The 25,172-nt window shown below is 37.2% G+C and overlaps 1 protein-coding gene and 1 long non-coding RNA gene across 7 annotated transcripts in view; both read left to right on the forward strand.

The window, feature by feature from the left end:
• LOC139139392 (general transcription factor 3C polypeptide 3-like) overlaps nucleotides 1–25,172 on the forward strand; it is a 500,706-nt gene that overhangs the window by 63,406 nt on the left and 412,128 nt on the right. For all 6 annotated transcript variants that reach the window (XR_011553793.1, XM_070708296.1, XM_070708298.1 and 3 more), the window contains exon 4: nucleotides 1,496–1,572. Coding sequence is in view for 5 of the 6 variants with exons in the window: in XM_070708296.1 (XP_070564397.1) it covers nucleotides 1,496–1,572 (77 nt within the window). In the remaining variant the exon portion in view is untranslated. The remainder of the gene's footprint in view (nucleotides 1–1,495; nucleotides 1,573–25,172) is intronic.
• LOC139139390 (uncharacterized) lies at nucleotides 11,812–16,901 on the forward strand. The gene is made up of 3 exons (XR_011553792.1): nucleotides 11,812–12,466; nucleotides 15,693–15,766; nucleotides 16,176–16,901. It is a non-coding gene; the product is annotated as an uncharacterized lncRNA (long non-coding RNA).

Consider the following 25,172-nt stretch of genomic DNA (forward strand, 5'->3'; position numbering starts at 1 on the left):
AGAAGCGCTATACACGTTGAAATATAGTTGCGTCGTCCATGGATTAAACGTAACTAATTATCACGAAATATTTCCACATAGTTTTCTCAACACATCGAAATTGAAAATCGGGGTTCGAAGTTTCAAAATATCAATATTTAGCCCCTTATCACATTCAAAAGACGACGTCCGATTACTGCGATAGTAGTCCGATTACACGCGCTCAACATGGGGCAAAAATTTGGCAACTTTGACCCCCCTAAATGCCACTTCTGTCGGTGTTAACAGTTTGAGGATAAACACAAATAAGTTTCGAAGGGTATGGTAATAAGATTTCGTTGTGCTCGTCATTTATGAAACGGCTTTGGGCGAAATTCACTACCCTGTCCGAAAACTGTCATTCTGAGTGTAGTTGTAATCGGAGGCGGTCGAATCCATACTTTCCAGTGCGGGAGTAACGGAAGTACAGTAGTCCAGAATAGTGCATTTTTGTTTTTTCTTCGCACTACCACTCGTACTGGACACGAATATTCCTTCGAAAGCGCCATTTTGAGCTACGACAACACACTGTACATCAGCAATGAACACTTGCTGTATCAATTCCAATGATTTGTCAATGAACGCAAAACTTCCTGTTGGCAACCAATCACAAACGCTGTTGAAACGGGTAACTCTGCAACAGCTTTTTTCTAGCGTAATTATAGCGCTCTCTACGGCGACACAATGAGTGGTTCTGTACTGAAAACCGGTCAAATGTTACCGATGAATTTAGATCGCGTAAAGGTATCACGTACGCGCCATTTGAATTATCGGCGCGACTTTTTTGCCCAATTGATTTTTCTGAATGCGATTTTTCTGATTATTGAGCGTAAATATCGCGTTATCGCGCCCCAAAGTGATCCCTGGGTATTTGCAGATCTATGTCAGAGAGAGCGAAGCTGTCGTCTGTCTCTGTGGCAGGTAGTTGTTCTGCATCTAGATAAGTTGGATCTGGTGTACCACTGCGTATTAGTTGAGCTGAAGGTAGGCTCTGATCGTTGATAAGGTGAAATTGGCTAATGCTTCCACAGTGTAAGCTGCTTCCATGTTTTTGACAGAATATGCAAATGTCTAACTGAGCATGGGCAGTAACTCACTTGCGAACCTCCAACATTTGCTCAAACTTTCCAGAAGGAATCTTTTAACTATTCTCCTTCAAAATCAAGAATAAAAATTGGGGGTCACCATGCAAATTTTGGTACCACAGAAACAAATGACCCAATATTTACCAATATTTGAAATTCAAAATGGCTGCCATCCTTGTGTTAAGTCTATGAGGAAAATAAAAAATTTTGTTTTCGAAAAATTAAGGCAGCAAACATTTTTCTTTCAGGAAGAGCCTTAAAATTGAGCCCCCACAAGTGATAGATCAAAATAGAATTGTAACAGTTTGAGAGTCTGACAATCTTTCAGATAACATAATGGTTACTTGTTTACAATTAATTGAGTTTAAATTTTTCATTCTATTTGATTGCAGCACCAAGTAGCTGTGAACCATTTCAACTCCTTGGCATGATTTATGAAGAGAAAGGAGATATGGAGAGGTCCTTACAGGTAGGTATATATCGCTAACTTTATTGGTAGGCCACATGTTAAGAGCACTCCTACTTTTATAACACAATGGCTGCAGGCCATTTGTGTTATTGTGATCTGGATTGGTGTCAGACAGTGAGGAATTTTTTCTGTAAAATGACAGAAAGTCAAAAACCGCTGAACAGACTGCATTGATATTTGGTAAAGATTATAACACCATGTTGAAGGTTCCAATTTATAAACCAGATATGAACTGAAAATGCTCACGTGTTTCATTATATATTGCAGTTATGTGTAAATTTGAACCTTTGCCACATGTTTGCAACTTCATTGAAAGTATTATGATCAATATAATGAACAATAATCACCGCCTATTAATTCTAAAAGGTCATGAAGTATACAAATATGTAATTAGCTGAAATAAAAATATTAAAGTTCTTTGACTGCTGTCATTGTATCACCACTTTATATAGCAAGTGTAATTAGCGTTGGCCAAGTCCTTCAAGCCATATATGCCGAGCTGTGAAAATTCATTAGATATGCAAATTATAAATTAGCTGACATGAAAATGTGAAATGACTTTCGATATTGTTTTAGCCAGGTATAATCATCAATGTACATAGCATCGTTTGCCAACTTTGATCAAGTAAATCCCAGTATATATCCCTAATAAGCAAAGTTCATTGAATATGTAAATTAGGAATTGACTTAAGTAAAATGCTTAATGATTGTCAATGATGTTGTATCATGGTATCTGCAATATGTGTAGCAAGTTTTGTCTACTTTGGTCAAGTCAATTCAGATGTATATCTCTTGTTGAGGTGCGGTAGTTCATTCCGTACGGTGCAATGATATAGCGAGAGGAAGCGATAGCTTGTTTCAGTACAATCACTTTCTTTATTGGTCACCAACACGTGCAGTGGATGAACATCACTTGCCAAGTCTGCTTTGTCTTGAACTCACACTAACAGAAAAACCCCACCGGTGCACCCAGCTGGTATAACACATACATGCATAATGAGACTATCATTTACATAAATTATAATATCATTGACCGTTGCATCACAAAGAAATTGACCTTTGTGGATAAAGTTCAGTTTACTCTAACACCCCCTCTTAAACTGAACTTTCTAACTTTAACACATTCAGTTTACTCTTTGAAACTGGTTTGGTAAATACATCAGCCACATTACATTCGCTTTCAATGTAAGTTAGTACAATATGACTGTTGTGGACTTCATCTCTAAGAAAATGGTATTTGATGTCAATGTGTTTTGACCTCTTACGATACACTGGGTTTTTAGCAAGTGCGATGGCACTCTGGTTGTCAACGAATATTTCAGGTGTTTTCTCTGTGTGCCCGTGCATGTCAGAATATAATTGTCTCAAGAATTTTCCTTCTTGGACAGCACTGGCTAATGCAATATATTCAGCCTCACAAGTGGATAAAGCAACACACTGTTGTTTACTACTTTTCCATGAGATAAGTGGCCCACCCTTGCTTAAGGAAAATGCATAACCTGAGATACTTTTCCTATCATCTGAACCCGCCAGTCTGAATCGCAGTAACCTATTAGAGTTGGTTCAGTATCTGATCTACAGTATTTCAACCCAAAGTGTTTAGTACCCTTTAAATATCTCAGCACATGCTTTGCCATGTTCAAATGCATTTCTGTCGGTCTGGACATACACTGGGATAATTTTGTCACAATGAACGAAATATCTGGTCTTGTAGTTGTCATTAAATAAATCAAACTACCAACTATCTCTCTATAACCTTCCATCTACCAACTCTGGTGATGGTTCATTCATGGCTTTACAAGCGCCTGGATCACAAGGCGTACTTTTGGGTTTACAATCACTCATTTTAAATCTCTGTAACATGTCATTTACACTTTTTGTCTGTTTCATTACAATACAATCTTTACCACAATCAAATTCAATTGCGAGAAACCATGATAAAACTCCCATATCTTTCATATTGAATTTCTGACTTAATGATGCTTTACATTCTACTAAAGCGGTATCATTGTTGGCTGCTACAATAATGTCATCAACCCAAATAATTAGGATGATCTTATTGCCATTACTCTCTTTTGTGTACACACAGTAGTCAACTAAAGAATGTTGAAAACCCTCATTAATCAGATGAGTGTGTAACATCTGGTTCCACATTCTACCACTTTGTTTCAAGCCATACAGTGATTTCTTAAGTTTAAGGACCATATCTTCTTTGTTTCTAGTTACATAGCCATCTGGTTGTTCCATATAAATTACACAGTCAGAGGAGCATGTAAATATGCTGTCTTAACATCCATCTGATGTACAGTAAGACCTTCATTCATTGCTAATTGCATTAACATTCTTACTGATGTCATCTGGGCAGTTGGCGCAAATGTTTCGTGATAATCAACATCTTGTTTCTGAGAAAAGCCCTTAGCAACAAATCGTGCCTTATATTTCTCGGTACCATCTGGATTCACTTTAATATTATAAACCCATTTACCCCCTACTACATTTTGGTCTTTTGGCAATTTTACCAACTCAAACGTATCATTCTCTCTTAGTGCTAATATTTCGTCATCCATTGCTTTCCCCCACTTACGTTTATCAGGTGAATTAACAGCTTCCTGATAAGTTTGAGTACATGACACATTTTGTAACAATAATGAATATATCTCTCATCATCTTCCATTACTGTTACATAATCTTTGAGATACTCTGGCCTTCTAGTAATTCTTATAGGTCTAGTCTTAACCTTTCCTTCCTTTTGTGTCACATCGTCCAAGTTTTCTTTACTACTTGAACCCGAAGTTTGACCATCATCTGGTACAATCGCCTTATCAACATCATGTGTGTTTTTAACTTCTGTACCTGTGCTATCTGTGACATCTTTCCTGAATATCATTTCATCATCATACACATTCTTGTTATCACTTAACTCTTGTACAAATTTGACACATCTTACTCTTCTTACAGAATTATTTTCTTTAAAATACACTAAGTATGCTGGGCTTTCTTTGTCATACCCTACAAAAGTACCCTTAATACATCTCGGATCAAGTTTTGACTTAACTTGTACATATGCATAACACACAGATCCAAATGGATTCAGATTACTTAAATTAGGTTTCTTGCCTGTTATACATTGGAAAGGGGTCATTCTTATTCTATGGTTATAACATCTGTTTCTGGTATAGGCGGCAGCCATTACTGCATATGTCCAGAACTGCTTGGGAAGTTTGGACTCTAATAACATACATCTGCCCATTTCAAACAGTGTACGCCAACTTCGCTCTACTGTACCATTTTGGTGTGGTGAATATGGTGCTGAAAACTCCTGACAAATTTTATTCTTAATCATAAGAGATCTAAATTTGTCTGAGGTGAATTCAGTCCCGTTGTCACTTCTCAGCCTCTTAATCACACCATAAGGTGCACTCTGAGCCAAAAATCTTTCTGTGGCTATAATGGTATCACTCTTATTCTTAAGAAAATACACAAAGACTGTACCCGAGTAATCATCGGTAAAACAAAGAGCATATTTGAAACCATCTCTTGCAACAGGATCAATTGGCCCTGCTAAATCACAGTGTACAAACTCCATGGGCTTGGTGACACGTTTATCGGCAACTCTATTAAACGTTTGAGTCATTTTTCCCTGAATACATGTATCACAATCGAATTTTTCTTTATCGCTTATTATGAAACCTTTGGATACACCCTCTAAACTGATAATATCTTTAAAGTTACAGTGGCCCATTATTTTGTGCCAATCTTTCAGTGATCTAGATGCGGTTTTACAGGAAACTTTGTTCAAGAAATACAATCTCCCATTTTTCTCAACCTCAAACGTAGTGCCCTTTGCTTTCAAATGAGCACCATTGGGGTAAAAACTTACTGACGCCCCAGTACTTGTTGCAGCTTGAACAGAAAAAATATCTTGTTGATAGGATGGTACATACAAAGCATTCTCTAAAATAAAATCGTGAGATCGACCATTTACATCATACAAAGCAACTTTCGCATTTCCTCTGCCCTTAACAACATCATTACTCTGGCTACCGTCCGCTAGCTCTATCGTGTGTTTTCTGCTATCGAAATTCGTCTCGAAACTTACAAATTTGAATTTATCCTTTATTATATGAGTAGTTGCTCCACAATCTACTAACAAACTATGCTGCTTAGCTTCAAAATTACATAAATTCTCATGACTTACAGAAAAACAAAATGAATGTTCGTCTGCATCTAGCGCGTCTTTGTCTTTACTTGTCTTTGCCGCGTCTCTGTCTTGTCTCTGTCTTGTCTTACGGCATTCTCTCGTCATGTGTGTCGTGGTTCTGCAAACGTCGCACCACTTCTGCCCTTGTCTGCACTCGTTCGCTTTGTGTCCAATCTTGCCACATCTGTAACATCTTACCCGTCTCGTTGAACCGTATCTACTGTCGTTGCTGGTCCCCCTCTGATTGTGTATCTTCATGACGCCATGTTGACTAACACCGTCCCCAGAACCGCCTTTCGCTACCTGACTACCTTTATCAGTTTCTTCATAACTTTTCAATGCCATCTTGAACTTTGTGAAGGTTTGTTCCTTCTCGGCTTGTGTTGTGAAGGCAACAAAGGTTCTGAAGCGTGAAGGAAGTCCCTTTAGTGTCATGGCAATTAAAAGACTGTCACTGATCTTTTCTCCTGCGCCTTTAAGTGCAGTGGCTGCATTTTCTGCCCGTATCATATAATCTGTCACGTCTTCGTCATCTCTCATTGACATTGTAGTTAGTTCGTTATATAGTGCTATCACTCTTGGTTTGCTCTGCCCTAGATAATGGTTACGTAAAATCTGAAGCGCCTTGCGTCCATTATTCTTAGAGTCTCTGATAATAAGTGATATACTTTTATCATCGAGGCACTGTATCAGTTCAGCGTAGGCATCGTGATTCTTCTCAGGGTCTGGCTCACTTTCATCGCCTTCTTCGGGGGATATGACTTTCTCCAATTTTTGCAGTCGCATGTGACCAAGGAACTTCACCTCCCATAATTCGTACTTCGACTCGTCACCATCAAATTGCAGCCGTGGCCTGGGCCCATAACCTGTTGAGGTGCGGTAGTTCATTCCGTACGGTGCAATGATATAGCGAGAGGAAGCGATAGCTTGTTTCAGTACAATCACTTTCTTTATTGGTCACCAACACGTGCAGTGGATGAACATCACTTGCCAAGTCTGCTTTGTCTTGAACTCACACTAACAGAAAAACCCCACCGGTGCACCCAGCTGGTATAACACATACATGCATAATGAGACTATCATTTACATAAATTATAATATCATTGACCGTTGCATCACAAAGAAATTGACCTTTGTGGATAAAGTTCAGTTTACTCTAACATCTCTAATTAGGAAAGTTCATTAAATATGCAAATTAGGAATTGGCTGAAGAGAAAATGCTTAATGACTTTCAATAATATTGTATTATGGTGTCTTTAATGTACATAGCAAGTTTCATCAATTTTGATCAAGTCAATTCAGATAAATATCCCTAATTATGAAAATTCATTAAATATGCAAATTCGGAATTGGCTGAAGTAAAAATGCTTAAAGACTTTCAAAAATGTTGTATCATAGTAGCTCCAAATACATGTAACAAGTTTCATCAAAGTTGGTCTAGTCAATTCAAATATATATACCTAATTAGCAAAGTTCATTAAATGTGCAAAGTAGGAATTGGCTAAAGTTAAAACACTTAATGACTTTCAATAATGTTAAATAATAGTATCTTTAATATACATACCAAGTTTGGTCAATTTTGATCAAGTCAAATCAGACATATATCCCTAGTTAGGAAAGTTCATTAAATATGCAAATTGGCATGTATCTTTCATGTCACCCCTTAATGGTTCCCACGGCTGATATATCTTGCTGTGATCAACATTTGTATCAAATCTCATCAAATTGTGTGTAGTCGTTTTTAATGTATATCCGTTTTTTCTAAAATCATTAATTATGCAAATGAGTAAAAAGTATGCAAGCTTACACCCACCAAAAACTAATCAGTTCTTGCCATTTGCTAACTGAATATATGTACCAGATTTGATTCTGATCTGACAAACCGTTTTTGAGATATCGGACCAACAGACAGACAGGCAGGCAGACAGGCAGACAGACAGACAGACAGACACAGACACACAGACAGACAGACAGACAGACATCGCTGCAACATATGCTCACGTGTGAAAACACGTGAGCAAAAAATGGAGCCAAACAGATCAGTGGTTAGATGGACATGGGAAATTGCTGACCCCTTTTTGTTTTACACATGTGAGCATATGTCGCAGCAATGTCTGTCTGTCTGTCTGTCTGTCTGTCCGTCTGTGTGTGTGTGTGTGTGTCTGTCTGTCTTTTGGTCCAATATCTCAAAAATGGTTTGTCAGATCAGAATCAAAACTGGTACATATATTCAGTTAGCAAATGGCAAGAACTGATTAGTTTTTGGTGGGTGTGGCTTGCATACTTTTTGCTCATTTGCATAATTAATGATTTTAGAAAAAATGGATATGTATTAAAACCGTCTACACACAATTTGATGAGATTTGCTACAAATGTTGATCACACCAAGATATATCAGCAGTGGGAACCATTAAGGGGTGACATGAAAGATAAATGCCAATTTGCATATTTATTGAACTTTCCTAACTAGGGATATATGTCTGATTTGACTCGATCAAAATTAACCAAACTTGGTATGTATATTAAAGATACTATTATTTAACATTATTGAAAGTCATTAAGCGTCTTAACTTCAGCCAATTCCTAATTTTCATATTTCATGAACTTTGTTAATTAGGAATATATATTTGAAATGACTGGACCAAAGTTGATGAAACTTGCTACATGTATTGAAGCCACTATGATACAACATCTTTGAAAGTCATTAAGCATTTTTACTTCAGCCAATTCCGAATTTGCATTTCTGTCACCAATTACCTACCTGTTTGTACTTATAGGACTTCTTCTCTAACTGCTCTCTAACCGCAGATAAGATCTTTAAATCTCGCCTAACACCCCCTTGGTCTATGAATAATTACCCACGATACACCAGTTTTTTCTCTGCGCTCATTACACTTGGACGTGTATTGAAGAAGCTCTCGTTACCGCTTGGATTTTATCCACTCTAGATCGCTTTTCGGTGTTTTTTTCGGGAACTCACTAGACAGCTAAGTGTATCTTCACTATTGTTGTGCCGTTTTTTGTGTTCTTTACATCGCCTTTGTTCTTCTTTGAAGACTTTGTTCTTAATTGTTTTCCCGGCGATTGGTGCCTTTCCCGCCTTTTGGTTTATCAGGCGTATCGTTTTTTCCCAATCGCCATTCTCGTTTTTTCTTTTCGTTTCGTCGGCCAGCTTTCTCGTTATTTACGTCATGAGTTTGCAAGTCCGACGCGAGGGTGTTTGCGGACATGAAATGTCGAACCTCGATCGGCACGACAAGTGCCATCCTTGCCGCGCTTGTAATCGGTCCAATACTTGTGACATTTGTCATAATTGGTCTGATTTTGAATGGGACAATATTTCTTCTCCCACTGCGTTCGCTAGCCAACGATCGGTGAATTCTCCATCTACGCTAGCAAGTTCGGAACGCAGAATCGTTGGTTCAGATGACGGTGAAGTGCCTTATGACTCTGACCAACGAAAATATTGATCCCTCCTACCGGCAGTCGGCTTCCCGGAATGGGGAAGACTTGACGATTGGTCAGGCGGATAAGGTAAGCGGTTCAGGTTTAGGGAGAACGATTGATATGTCCGACAGTAGTACCAAGGAAACCCGAGAGGTCACGGTACCTAGTGTAGGCAAACCTAACGTTGAAGTTAGACAGGACTTACGCCGCGAAAGATCTCCGAAGCGACATTCTAGTCCGAATTATATCTCTCGCTCCAGCCGAGGCTTACGTCGCAATGATTTTCTGCCTCAGCGTTTGGAGGGTAGACGTCATCGCTCCCCTTGCAGAACTTACAGGGAGCGTGATCAATCGCCCTATCGGTGTGACGATTATGGGGCTCGATTTAGCTCTCCAGACCGTCCGACCTTCGACCCAAAGGTCGAGCACCAGAGATCTACATGGGACCTAAGCGTTTTAGACACGATTTCCGTTCACCAGAGAGAGAGGCCGGTTACTATCATCGATCAGGGTTATATCATTCTGACTATTCTGATTCCGATGATGATTTCCCGAGGTCCAGACGTCGATATTCAACGTCTGGGCTTACAAGCCAGACTGTTTCTACCTATTCCTCCGTCTCCTAAAACAGATTGCTCTGCTGCCGACATATCGAAGTGGATAGTTGCGGCTGTATGCTGGGCATATTCGGAAAGTTCTTCTACTAATTTACGACTTTCAAATGTGACTGCGCATGAGGTTAGAGCCGTAACGGTAATCAAATTTAATGAACTTTCCCAATTAGGGATATATATCTGAATAAACTTGATTGTAGTTGTTGAAACTTGCTATATACATCAAAGATACTGTGATATAACATTATTGAAAGTCAAAAGACATTTTTACTTCAGCCAAAACCTAATTTTAATATTAAATGAATTTTCATAATTAGGGATATTTATCTGAATTGACTTGATCAAAATTGATGAAACTTACTATGTACATTAAAGACACTATAATACAATATTATTGAAAAACATTAAGCATTTTCTCTTCAGCCAATTCCTAATTTGCATATTTAATAATCTTTCCTAATTAGAGATATATGTCTGTATTGACTTGACCAAAGTTGACAAAATTTGCTACACATATTGCAGATACCATGATACAACATTATCGACAATCATTAAGCATTTTTACTTAAACCAATTCCTAATTTACATATTTAATGAACTTTGCTTATTAGGGATATACCGGGATTTACTTGATCAAAGTTGGCAAAACATGCTATGTACATTGATGATTATACCAGGTTCTAGGTCAAAACAATAGCGAAAGTCATTTCACATTTTCTTGTCAGCTAATTTATAATTTGCATATCTAATGAGCTTTCACAGCTCGGCATATATGGCTTGAAGGACTTGGCCAACGGTAATTACACTTGCTAGATAAAGTGGTGATACAATAAGAGCAGTCAAATTACTTTAATATTTTTATTTCAGCAAATGACATATTTGTATACTTCATGACCTTTTAGAATTAATCAACGATGATTATTGTTCATTATGTTGATCATAATAATTTCAATGAAGTTGCAAACTTGTGGCAAAGGTTCAAATTTACACATAACTTCAATATATAATGAAACACGTGAGCATTTTCAGTTCATATCTGGTTAGCTACTATAGACTATAGTCTATAAAAGCTATTTGGATGGGTATCCATCCAACGTCCGTCGTCAGTCTGTATGTATGTATGTATGTATGTATGTATGTATGTCCGTTTGTGAGGCGTCCGTCCACTCAAATATCTTGAGAACCGCAGTACTTACTCATTTGATATTTGTTGTGTAGATGAAAAATATGATTTTGAGAAACTAGTTTTTTAATTTTTTGATATTGTTGAAAATAGGCAAATAAGTGCCAAAAAAAGGCGTTTTTGGTAAAAAAATCTTCTTCATAACTGCTGGTCAGACAGCTTTGTTATTTGGTGTACATGTCTCTTGGGATAACCCAACTTAGATTTGTTCAAATTGTGATGAAATATGCAAATCTGTATTCTTAAGGAATTTTTTTGTCATTTTTGGTCAAAACTTTATTTCATCAAAATCGCTCGTCTGACAGCTTTGATATTTGGTATACAGGTTCCTACAGATAAACTATGATATATTGAATAGATGATGAAATCTGCAATTATGTATTTTTGGTGCAATTTTTGCCATTTTTGGTCAAAAACTGTGTTTCTCAAAAACTACTTGTCTGATGCCTTTGATATTTGGTATACAGGTTCCTAGGGGTTGTCTTAGTGTGATATATTGAAATTTAATGCAATCTTCAATTTTTGTATTTTCGGGTCAATTTTTTGCTCACGTGTTCACACACGTGAGCATATGTCGCAGCGATGTCTGTCTGTCTGTCTGTCTGTCTGTCTGTGTGTCTGTCTGTCTGTGTGTCTGTCTGTCTGTCTGTGTGTCTGTCTGTCTGTCTGTTGGTCCGATATCTCAAAAACGGCTGATCAGATCAGAATCAAATCTGGTACATAGATTCAGTTAGCAAATGGCAAGAACTGATTAGTTTTTGGTGGGTGTGGCTTGTATAATTAAGCCTCATTTGCATAATTATGTATTTTATTAAAACTTGTTATAACTTACAAATGAATGGTCTGAGTGAAGTGAACGTTTGTAGGCTGTTGCAACAGTGCAATGACATTACCTGTTCAATCAATGTATGATATGGATACATAATTAGGTAAATGGGCATAACTGAAATTAATTTGATTGGGGTTTTGTTGTCAGTGAAATAAAAAAAGGCATTACCAAATCTCCTGTTGAGGGCGCTTTACAACTGCTTCTTCAAATGGTGTGTATTGACAGAATTAATTTATTAAATTTGTTCAAACGCTTGACACATTCATAGTTATGTAGATGTGTTTTGTTTTGTTTTTCACTTTTTTGCAATGAATTTATCTTTTTCAAAAAAGTATGTTGACAGCGGCATGCCTGATACGTTTTACCCACGAACCCTAGCGGCATAGAGCCCCCATATAGAGCCAGGCCGGCTGTGCTTGAAGTTGCACACTTTGTCTCGCCGCCATCGTCGCGTAAACCAAGTTACACCGTCGTATCATAACTTGAATTTTAAGTACAAGCACGTAGTTCTTCGCTTGTTCCACAGCCTTTCTGTGCTGTGAGTACGCTTATCCGGCTTTTTGCTGTACAAATTCTGAAGCGTGATTTTGGTGGACTGTCGGTGTGGTGTCGCACTGTCGGTAAGTAATTCAAAGTATAAATCAGATTATTTGTGTGTTGATTTTATGTCATGATTTGATGTATGCACCTTTGTTCGATACCACGATTTGACTTGGATGCTTTGAGATTACGATTGAGTAAGTGAATAATACGGAACATGCATCTAAAGCATTGAGAAGGAGCGCGACTGGGACTCAATCGCGACTGGGAGCTGTAGTTCCGAACTTGACTTTTTCATTGCATAGATTTGTACAGTTGGCTCGATTTCTGTGTACGCTGCAACGTCGCCGGGCCAAAACCCACGTGGGCCCGAAAGCGTATCCCTAAGCGTGTACCTCGAAACTGAAGAGAGGTTCTGCACGAAGATTAACAACTTGACTGGTGTCAATATTATTACTACTTCATAAAAATAGTCCACGTAAAGATTGTTTTGTGACAATCGACGAGAGTCATAGGCTGAATAGGCTAATTTTGTCGTGGCACCCGTCGATGCAAAACCATAGATTAGGGTTAGGGATTTTAGATAGGGCTACAGTTATCGTTCTAGATATCGCGGGGACATCATCACATGGGTACACTGGTAGCAATGATGAATAGTTACTATTATTGTTTGTGTATAGGGTCTGTTGTTGTGCTCCGAAAGGGTTTCAGGTAATATTTTCATGAAATCGCCATAATATGTCTGACCATTTACAGACTTTTTTAGTTTCATATAGTACGTCAACTACTATGGAGTCATATTTTATTGCATGGCTGGCAGTGATTAAGATGAAACAGTCTATGTTTATGGTATGCCAACAATGTTTGTCTGAGAATGGCTTCGGCTGATTTTCACGTAGCGGTCTACCTTGCTGTTGCCAGTTGTCACTCAAGCGCCATTATGAATTTTCGATGTGTTACTGTTAGGGGTCTTTTATACCCTGCACCGGGGTTGAACCCTAGGCTAGCTATCTCGTGTCTTATAGTATTTTGAAGAAAACAGTCCATGGGTGGGAAGGCTTGTATAATGAAAAAATGACATTTATTCATCATATTCAAAAATTCCAGACAAATATTGCTTGCAAGACTTTGTGAGTAGGCTACCACTGTAATTGTTGATAGATCAATAAAGCCTGTCGGCTGGAAGGAACTGATCAATTAGTGTCTGTGTGTGTAGTGTGGAGATTTCCTGATTTTCCATCCTGTAAATTTTGACAATTTTCTAAAGTACAGCTTGTTACCTATTTACACCTCTTTCCTGTGGATCATGTTTGTTTTTGCCAGAGAACTTCACGCAATGAAAGGCAACAAAATTTTAATACCAACTCTGACTCGGTTGTGATACGATGTAACATAGGGCAGCATGGTAAGGAGTGCAATATGATTCTGTGTATGTGAAGTGCACTGCAAAGGCTACTCACTGGTGTGTGTTTATTAAGGGTCCATAAAAGCTGTGTGATTTTCACCGCAGCTAAGAAGTCGGTGCAACGTTTGAAGCAAATTTTGGAACAACTTTACAGACCAATTACACAAGTTTAGTAATATGCAGATAATTTTAGTGCCCTTTCTTATCCAGCTTTTAGTGTTGAATGAAGTCATCATGAGGACAAAATTTTAATGTGATGAAATGTCATAGGACAAAGTGATGATAAACCATGAATTCATTTATTAGTCGCCATGGACATCGTCCGGGGGGACTTATAGGTTTGGTCATGTCCGTCCGTACGTCCGTCCATTCACGCACATATCTCAGAGATGCCCAGGTCAATTTCTTTCAAACTTTGGAAAAGAATAGTACCCTACCTCATACAGATGCACGTCGATTTGTTTCACAATGTGATCAAATTTGGCCGTGTTAGAGGACTTTTTAGTTTACATCTCCATAGACTCCCATGTATAAGGCAGTCCATAGACTCCCATGTATAAGGCAGCTCTCCATAGTCTCCCATGTATAAGGCCAAGATAAATAAAAATTTAGTTTCTCATCGTATTCATATTGCAAAAAGGATGCAGTGACACAGTTTTTAGTCCCCACAAATAAAGTCCAGGGGGGCTTATAGATTTAGACATGTCCATCCGTGAGTCCATCCATTCACGCAGATATCTCAGACACTTTGACAAAATGTCATGTGACCTTGGTGACCTTTAACCTCAAATATACATATTTGTCCACAACTCAGTAACCACAAGTGCCAAACCTTTCATATATGGTATGATGGGACACCTTATGACGCCACATATTGTACCTCATTAATTATGCACATATCTAATTTTGAGCAAGCCAATAGAGCTGGTTGTCAGATATTTTGGTATATAGGGATAACGATAGGATAGAAATTTTCTGACAAAATGTCATGTGACCTTGATAACCTTTTACCTTAAATATACGTTTATGTCAATAAATAAGTAACCACAAGTGCTATGTCCTTTATATTCAGTAGGATGGGAGACCTTATGACAACACAGGCTTTACCTCATTAATTATGCACATATCTAATTCTTGGCAAGCCAATAGAGCTGGAGGTCTGAATTTTGGCATATAGGGATTAATTAGCAATACAATTTTTTTTTCAAAATGTCACGTGACCTTGATCACCTTTGACCTTGATTATACATATATTACATAACTCAGTAACCACAAGTTCTATATGCTTCAATTTTGATAGGATATTAAGACCTTAAGATGTCACATCTTGTACCTCATTTATTATGCACATATGTATTTCTTGGCTGGCCAATACAGCTAGAGGTCTGATCTTTTTTCCCGATTTCGAACCATAACTTAGACATGCCTCTTGTTATAAATTGGGAAATGACATAAACCCACGTGCCCATAGATCTGAACATATACACTCCAGTTATACTTCTTAATGACCACATTTCCCTGCCCCATCAAGACTAATACTCCTATTACAAGTGGGGACTATGTCATTGTCAATGACTTGTTATTAATGAAAAGTATACGCTATGAATGAACTAATGAGGTTGAAATGGGTCCTAAAAGATAAACTTAATTTCAAGAGATTAACATCCGTGTGTTGCCCCTTTATTTCATTAAAATAAAATGACACACCATGCACACATCAAAAACATCAAAATAGCTACTTGAAGAGATTGTTGGACATGAAAGTTGTGTGACAAAGGTTAACAGAGCTGTCGATAATGTTGTATCACTGTTCTAGTAAATTATATGGCACTTCATGGAGTAAACAAAATTTATGACAGTGGTCATTTTAATCCTTGATGTTATGTTTTTTTCATTTGCAGAAGTGGTCTATTGATGATTACATCACCACAGGCCATTTATTAGGACAGTCCAATTAAATCCACGTATTCTTTGTGTGAGTTCATTCACTTTTGCCATTCTTAGTTAGTCCATGCAGCTTTTCATTGTGTGTTGCATTCAGGCATCTAGGTAGATATTTCAGACATGCCCAAACCGATTTCAATTTGTTCTTTGATCCTATCAGTGCCATCAGGCAGCCATTATGTTACATTTTCTGGCCATTCACAAAGATATATCTGACATGCCTGGACCAATTTCATGCAAACTTGCCGTTTTGGGAATGGTGTCGTGTCATCAATGATGAACTTGTTGGTCAATAATTTCCATGAAAAAAATGGAATAAGTTCTTTACATGTTGTAAAACATCAAATTCATCATTTTTGCCAATTTTTCTCATTGGTACAAATATGTACATTTAACAGGTGCAATGGATGTCTTACTTTGATTTTTTCTTTCTTTAACAGATTATACCAGGAGGCCATATATGTGGTGAAATTCACTCGCCCATAGGAGGCACAGCTATAACTTGCCCATAGGAGGCACAATAATAACTTGCCCATAGGAGGCGCAATAATAACTTGCCCATAGGAGGCGCAATAATCACTTGCCCATAGGAGGCGCAATAATCACTTGCCCATAGGAGCGCAATAATAACTTGCCCATAGGAGGCGCAAACAATAGCTTGCCCAAAGGGGTACAACACCATCATTTGCCTATAAGAGACACAGACTGCCCAGTTGAGGCACACTTGCCCATAGGAGGTACAGACTGCCTGTAGAGGCGCATTCAAGATCACAAATTGATTGTCAACAAGCATTGGTTACAACATTGCTGATTAGTACTTTGAGCAAACACTGTTGTGGTTCATTTCGCATTTAGATCACAACTGATTTGATATTGATAATATTCAGTATTAGCTTGCAGAAGAAAAAAAATAAGGCAGTACATTTGTGTCTTTGTCTTCCTCAGTGTACATCGTGAAATTATACCGTGAATATTTAACAGCACACAAGTTAGTGCTCTATCATTTACTTCCTGATAGGAAACAAGAGTATTGTTTACAGGCAGATTATTTGCAATCAAATAGAATTACTTCAGCGTACTGAATATACTAGGAAGACTGACATTTCTCAACAATTTCTGAAAATTTGCATTCATTTACTTCATAATAAACAAGAACAGTCACACCACACTCTATCATTGTCTACTTATATCTGACAACCCTTTTAACTGCTTTTTTCTGTCTAGGTCCAGCTTCCCCAATACAGTTGGACCTAAATTTGGTAGTGAAAGGGTTCAACGTTTATACTGCACAATATTGACAAGCAATAATAAATACATAGTCTACAATCTCAACAAACACATTCTTACATCAATACTTCAACTTTTAAGGTTTCACTTTTCATAGATCAGAAGAAATCAAGGAAACAATAAGCAACATCAGTCAAATTATTAATTTCTATCTACCTACACAAGTGCTTGAATTGACTGCAAGAACTTTATTATAATATTAAGCACACCCATAACACAACGTTACTACAAATACAACAATGAGAGTAAAAAAACTGAGCATAAAAGCAAAAATGAAAGAAGTAAAATGTACATGCAACGAAAAAGACAGTTGCAGATTCTTCACAGATGTTACACAAAGGTTAATGTCGAAGGTGATGGTAATTGCTTGTTCCGTGCTATAAGTCTAGGACTCTATGGGACACAAGATCATCATCATGCAATAAGAGTAGGTACTGTTGACTATGTAATTGAACACTGGGACAGATATGAGGATCCAATTAAAGGTGAATATGAAAGATGGCATATTGTCACTCAAGATGACTATAGGAAGTATATGTCCAGATCTGAACCAGGTAACGCAACTTATGGAGGGGACATTGAAATAAATGCTGCAGCACTTGCATATAACATTATATTGCAGTTCATCTTGACACTTTAAGTGAACCATTACAAACTGTTGGTAATTCTTCTGTAACTATACATCTTTTGTATCATGCAATCCGTGTTGAAGGAGAAATTGATAGTGGTCACTATGACTTTCTGCAAAGCACAGAGCAAAATTTGTCACAAGCAATAAAGGTAAACAGTTATAGATCAGCACAAACAGAGAAATCTTCTATGGCGCAAAATGAAAATTGTGTAAATTATAGAGAAATAGAGAAACAGAGAGACATGATTGCCAAGAGAGAAAAGAGAGAACAAAATAGAGTTTAGGCAAAGCGAAAAGCAAAGAGATTTAACAACTAAGCAAAATAAACGAGCTGATCCGGCATACAGGCAAACTGAAAGGCAAAGAGATATGAATGCTAAGAAAACTATGAGAACTAATGAGCTGTACAGACAAACTGAAAGGCAAAGAGATGTCAATGCTAAGAAAACTATGAGAGCTGACGAACTGTACAGACAAAGTGAAAAGCAAAGAGATGTCAATGCTAAGAAAACTATGAGAGCTGACGAACTGTACAGACAAACTGAAAGACAAAGAGATGTCAATACTAAGAAAACTATGAGAGCCGACGAACTGTACAGACAAACTGAAAGACAAAGAGATGTCAATGCTAAGAAAACTATGAGAGCCGACGAACTGTACAGACAAACTGAAAGGCAAAGAGATGTCAATGCTAAGAAAACAATGAGAGCTGATGAACTGTACAGACAAACTGAAAGACAAAGAGATGCGACTGCTAAGAAAACAAAGAGAACTGATGAAGTATATAAACAAACTGAAAACAAGAGAAACACGACATCAATGAAATTGAGGAGGTCTGATGATGAATACAGACAAACTGAAAGACAAAGGAATTGCTAAGAAAACAAAGAGAAGTGATGATGTATATAAACAAACTGAAAACAAAGAAATAGGGAATCAAAGAAATTAAGACGGTGTGATGATGAGTACAGACATAATGAAAGACTAAGGGATTTGAATGATAAGAAAACGAAACGATCTGGTGAACTATTTAGACAAACTGAACGGAAGAGAAACAGGGCATCAAAGAAATTAAGACGGTGTGATGATGAGTACAGAGAAAATGAAAGGGAAAGAAATGCAAATGCCAAAAAGACAAAGAGAACTGACCAGCTCTTCAGAAAGCGGGAAAGCGAAAAGATCAGAGATGCCAATATTAAAAGTATTAAAAGAACTGATAAATCATATAGAGAGAGAGCAATGAGAGATAGATTAAACAAACTAAACAACAGAAGATGTAGTGCTGCCAAATCTATTGAAGAGCTTATACACATTTTTCACGGTGCAGTTCAGAATGGCCCAAATTTTGTATGTGTGTGCTGCCAACAGCTGTGGTACAGAGAAAGTGTGTTGAACTACAATAATGTTAAAGAAAAGTTAAACACCTTTGCATCATCTCAGGCTACAGATAATGATATGGCACCATTATGTAAAACTTGCTATTCATATTTAAAAGAGTCAAAGTTGCCTCCTTGTTCTGTGGCCAATAACATGTCATTTCCATTAATTCCCCCTGAGTTACAGTTACATCCACTGGAAGAAAGACTTGTTGCCTTACGCATTCCATTCATGCAAATAAGAGAATTGCCAAGAGGTAGACAAGTTAGTCTCAGAGGTAACATAGTCAATGTTATAGCTGATGTATCAACTACTGTCTCTACATTACCTAGAACCTTGAATGAATCACAGACAATACCTGTCAAATTTAAAAGAAAGATGAGCTACAGTCATGCCTATCAGGTAGAAAATGTCAGACCAGTGAAAGTGTTAAAAGCAGCTAATTGGTTAGTTAAAAATAGCCCCTTATATAAAGCAGAACAGATTACAATATCTACAGATTGGGTTGTTTGCAGAAAGGATGAAAACCACAATTGGCAGGAATTTTGTGAAGAAAATGATGGTCACGATTATTCTCAGATATCTGATAAACAAACATGTAAACAAGATGACAGTAATGATCATGATGATCATGATGATGATGATAATTGGACTGAAGAAATAAAATTGGAAGATCATCCTGCTGGCACATTGGATACAATGCTATCACCTTTATATGATCAACACACAGACTCTGATGGCGCAGTTTGTTATGCACTAGGCGAAAATAATAAACCACTAGGCATATTTCAAGACAAATATTCTGAGGAACTGTCATTTCCAACAATATATTGTGGTCAGCCCAGAGTAAAGAAACGCATAGTCCCTGTACTATATAGTACATTGTGTAAATGGGAACTTCGACACAAAGATAGGAGGGTTGCAAAGTCGATGCCTAACATTTTCTTTAAACTGAAAAAATTACAAATCAAGCAGATTAAAGACAAGGCAACATTGTGTTTGCGAAAATGTAATCTGAAAGGCCGAAATTAACAGCTGGTGAACTTCAATCACCACAAAATGTTGATAAAATTGTTCGACTTGATGAGGGATTTAGAGTGTTAAAGACACTTAGAGGTTCACCACCATACTGGGAGAGCGCAAAGAAAGATATATTTGCCATGATACGTCAACTTGGTATTCCAACATTTTTCATGTCATTTTCATCAGCAGAGTCTAAATGGATACATCTATTGAAAATTCTTGGTAGGACAGTCCACAATAAGGAATACACAGATGATGATGTATTGAACATGTCATGGAATACAAAATCTGATTTGATAAAATCTGACCCTGTTACGTGTGCTCGACACTTTGACTATTCATTTCAACGATTTATGCATGATTTCCTAATGAGCTCACATCATCCAATTGGTGAAATACAGGATTACTTTTACAGAGTTGAATTCCAACAGAGAGGATCACCACATATACACATGCTTGTATGGGTTAAAGACGCACCGCAATATAATGAAAATAGTGATGATGAGATCACAAAGTTTATAGATCAGTATATTACATGTTCAAATGATACCACTAATGAATCCTTCGCTGAATTGATAAATTATCAGATGCACAGACATGCAAAAACCTGTAAGAGAAAAGGCCAATGTGTTTGCAGATTTGGATTTCCTGTACCACCTATGCCTAGAACAATGATATTGCAGCCATTGCCAATGGATACTGATGAAAGAACAGAACAGATCCTTCAAAAGCACTATGACAATATCAAGACTGTACTTGCTGATTTAAAATTTGGAGAAACTGTCTCTTTTTCTGAATTCTTAAATAAACTACAACTTGATGAACAAACCTATATTAATGCAATACAATCATCTCTAACATCAGATAAAATATTCCTCAAGAGGTCACTAAATGAAATAAGAATTAACAGCTACAATGAAATCCTACTCAAAGCTTGGAGAGCAAACATGGACATTCAATTCATACTAGATCCATATGCATGTGCCATGTACATCGCATCTTACATTAGTAAAGCTCAACGTGGAATGAGTAATTTGCTCAGTAGAGCTGTGGAAGAAGCAAGGGAAGGATGTCATGATATCAGAGAAAGTGTCAGACATATAGGAAACAAATTCCTTAATCATGTTGAAGTTAGTGCTCAAGAGGCAGTTTACCTTGTTATGCAAATGAGACTAAGAAGAGCTTCACGCGGCTTCATATTTATTAACACATCACCCCCTGATGACAGAGTTATCCTATTGAAACCTCTTGATGACATACAAAACATGCGTCCAAATGCTACTGACATAGAGAGTGATAGCATCTTGAAAAAATATGAGAGGCGCCCAAAAGCTCTTGAAAAATTGTGCTTGGCAGACTTGGCAGCATGGTACAGTTTTCAAAAGTTAAAAGATAACCCGCAAAATCATTATCAAGATAATGATGACTTAATGTACAAAACCGATGAAGAGGATGATGATGATGAAAACAAAACAGCATATCAGATACGTGGCCTTCTGTATAAAAAACGCACCAAAAGTAAAGTTATCAGATATGTTCGTTTTCATAGGGAAAAAGACAAAGAAAATCATTACAGAGAGTTAATAATGTTGTTTTATCCGTGGCGAAATGAAAATGAACTCCTTGCAGGATGTAAAACATACTATGATCGCTATATGCAAGTAAAATGTGAAGTAGATTCTAAAGAAAAGGAGTACAATAAAAATGCTCAGGAATTAGATCAAGCTATTGAAGCAGTACAGAACACAGCCATTGATATGTTTGATAATGTTGCTCCAAACACACAACATCAAGAACAACAAGACATTTTAGAAGGATCAAGGCCAAGTGAAACATTGAGTATGTTTGCACCACGTGATGACAGTCATTCTCAATATGACATTGGACAGGACATTGGCATCAGTACTAATAATCCCATTATTGAAGATCTTCAACAACCACGAATGGCTGATAATGAATTATATCCACTTTTACAGAAACTCAACAAGAAACAAAAAGAAATATTCTATCACATAGTACATTGGATGAAAACAAGGACAGAGCCGTTGCATATTTTTGTAACAGGTGGCGCTGGTGTAGGGAAATCTGTTGTTCTCAAATCATTGTATCAAGTACTTTAAAATATCTTTCAAGTCTTCCTGGTGAAAATCCTGACAACATACACTTATTACTAGTTGCACCTACTGGAAAAGCCGCTTACAACATTAAGGGTACTACAATTCATTCAGCTTTAATTTCAAATTCCTGCATCTCAAGGTTTTCATTATAGACCACTGACATCTGAAAGACTTAATACTCTACAAGCAAAATACAGGAACTTAAAAGTCATATTCATAGATGAAATCTCCATGGTTGGTAATGGTATGTTAAATTATATCAATCTCAGACTACAACAGATAATGGCCAACAATAAAATCTTTGGTGGTGTCAGCGTCGTTGGCTTTGGCGACTTATATCAACTAAAACCTGTCTTTGATGGTTGGATATTTAACGACCTTCAACATGATTATGGGCCATTGGCTGTCAATATCTGGAAAGACCTGTTCAAAATGTTTGAATTAACAGATATTATGAGGCAAAAAGATGACCAGAATTTTGCTAAATTACTCAACCGTATACGTGAGGGAAAGCATACATCTGATGACATAAAAGTTCTGCAAACTCGAATAGTCAGTGTTGATAAAAAACTTCATCTATTGATGAGTCAACAGTACATCTTTATTGCGAGAACAGACTTGTTGATGACCACAATGCAATAGCATATGACAGACTTTCAGGAACAAAAACATGTATACCTGCTACTGATACTGTCATTGGCGATGTCTCTGAAATCATAAAACACAAAACATTAGGTATTGTTGTCATGCTTCCTGCTCAAAAAACAATGGGGTTAGTTTCTAAATTATCAATTGGAACAAATCAGCGTATTGAGCTTTGCATTAATCTGTCTGTAAATGATGGATTGATAAATGGTACTCCAGGAGTAATCAAATATATCGATGGACCTGATTTGGATCATGTCACTATTCTATGGATTTTATTTGATGACGATTGTGTTGGGAAAAACCTGCGACGAGAAAAACGACACTTAACACATGCCAGAGTATCTCACAGATGGACGCCAGTTTTACAGATATCACGGCAATTTAGAGTGGGAAGACACAAAAATGCAGAAGTTGTGAGAAAACAATTTCCACTCAGACCAGCTAGTGCCAAAACGATACATCGTTTCAAGGTGATACACTTAACAATGTGGTTGTGGACTTCAGTACAGCAAGCAAGAGAAATCAGTGTCATGTACACTATGTGCTTTAAGCAGAGTGACTAGACTTAGTGGTCTCAACATAACCACATTACAAGAAAATCAAATATCAGTTAGCACTGATGTTACACAAGAGATGCAACGCATGAGAACCCATTCCATGTTACAACTCTGTATCACATTACCATATATTATATCGAACAGATTCATTGTTACTTATCAAAATGTGAGATCTCTTCATTGCCATTTTCAAGATGTTGCTAGTGATTTCAGCTTAACTTCAGCTGATGTACTAATTTGCAGTGAATCAAGACTACAAACCGGCGATCACAATGATGACTTCAAAATAGCAGACTTCAAACTTTTCAGACAGGATGATGAAACCCCTCAACACAACACAGGCCATATCATGGTATGGTTATGTACAGCAAAGAAAACACTCTTGAAGCTACCCCACAGACACTGCATTGTTTTAATACAGATTTCTTAATTGCAATACACAAAACAACATTTGGTTTAGTTCAAGTTGTTGGTGTTTACAATCCACCATCATCACCTACATCAAACTTACAACACGCTCTCATTCAGCTCATCCATACACTTGAGTACAATCTACCAACCGTGATCACTGGTGATTTTAATGTTGATTTACTAAAACAAACACAATCTACAAAACAACTAACTGAACTTATGACAAAGCATTTCAACTACACGCAAGTTATTGAGCAGTCAACAACAGACTATGGATCATGCCTTGATCACATTTACACAAACATCCATTGCATGCAAAGTGGTGTACTTGAGTCATACTATAGTGATCACAAACCAATATGGATTGCATTGTAAAATAGAATAAAATCAAAAAGTGCGGTCATACTAATTACTGCCCGTGACTGCCCGTAGCTGCCTGAGGACTGCCCGAGTTCTTAAAAAATAAAATGGTTTTCTGGAAGAATGTGTATATGGCGTTCAATTACTTTATGATGATATCACTTTGGCCTATACAGTGTGAAGCACTGTACCAATCAATTGCACTTGCTATGTAAATGCTGATACAATGCCAAAAACCAAAGACATTCAGCATTTTTTCCACCGAATGCATATTTGTTAATATAAAGGCCTTTGTCTTTGGTCTGTCGTGATTATGACCATGATCTTGATCATCACAACTTCAAAAAACTTTATACTGTTGGCACAAGTTTAAATTTACAGACAACTGCAATATCTATGAAAACACGTGAGCATTTTCAGTTCATGTCTGGTTGCCATTTTGGGTCAAAATATTTGTATCTCAAAAATTATTCATCTGATAGCTTTGATATTTGGTATACAGGTTCCTAGGCTTTATCTTAATGTAATGTATTGAAATGATGATGAAATCATCAATTTTTTTGCTCACGTGTTTACACACGTGGGCATATGTCGCAGCGATGTCTGTCTGTCTGTCTGTCTGTGTGTTGGTCCATTATCTCAAAAACGGCTAATCAGATCAGAATCAAATCTGGTACATATATTCAGTTAGCAAATGGCAAGAACTGATTAGTTTTTGGTGGGTGTGGCGTGCATAGTTTTTGCTCATTTGCATAATTAATGATTTTAGAAAAAATGGATATATATTAAAAACGACTACACACAATTTGATGAGATTTGCTACAAATGTTGATCACACCAAGATATATCAGCAGTGGGAACCATTAAGGGGTGACATGAAAGATAAATGCTAATTTGCGTATTTAATGAACTTTCCTAACTAGGGATATATATCTGATTTGACTCGATCAAAATTAACCAAACTTGGTATGTATATTAAAGATACTATTATTTAACATTATTGAAAGTCATCAAAGGGGAAATTTA

The sequence above is a fragment of the Ptychodera flava genome, chromosome 8 (assembly GCF_041260155.1).
Source record: "Ptychodera flava strain L36383 chromosome 8, AS_Pfla_20210202, whole genome shotgun sequence".
Taxonomy (NCBI): Eukaryota; Metazoa; Hemichordata; class Enteropneusta; family Ptychoderidae; genus Ptychodera; species Ptychodera flava.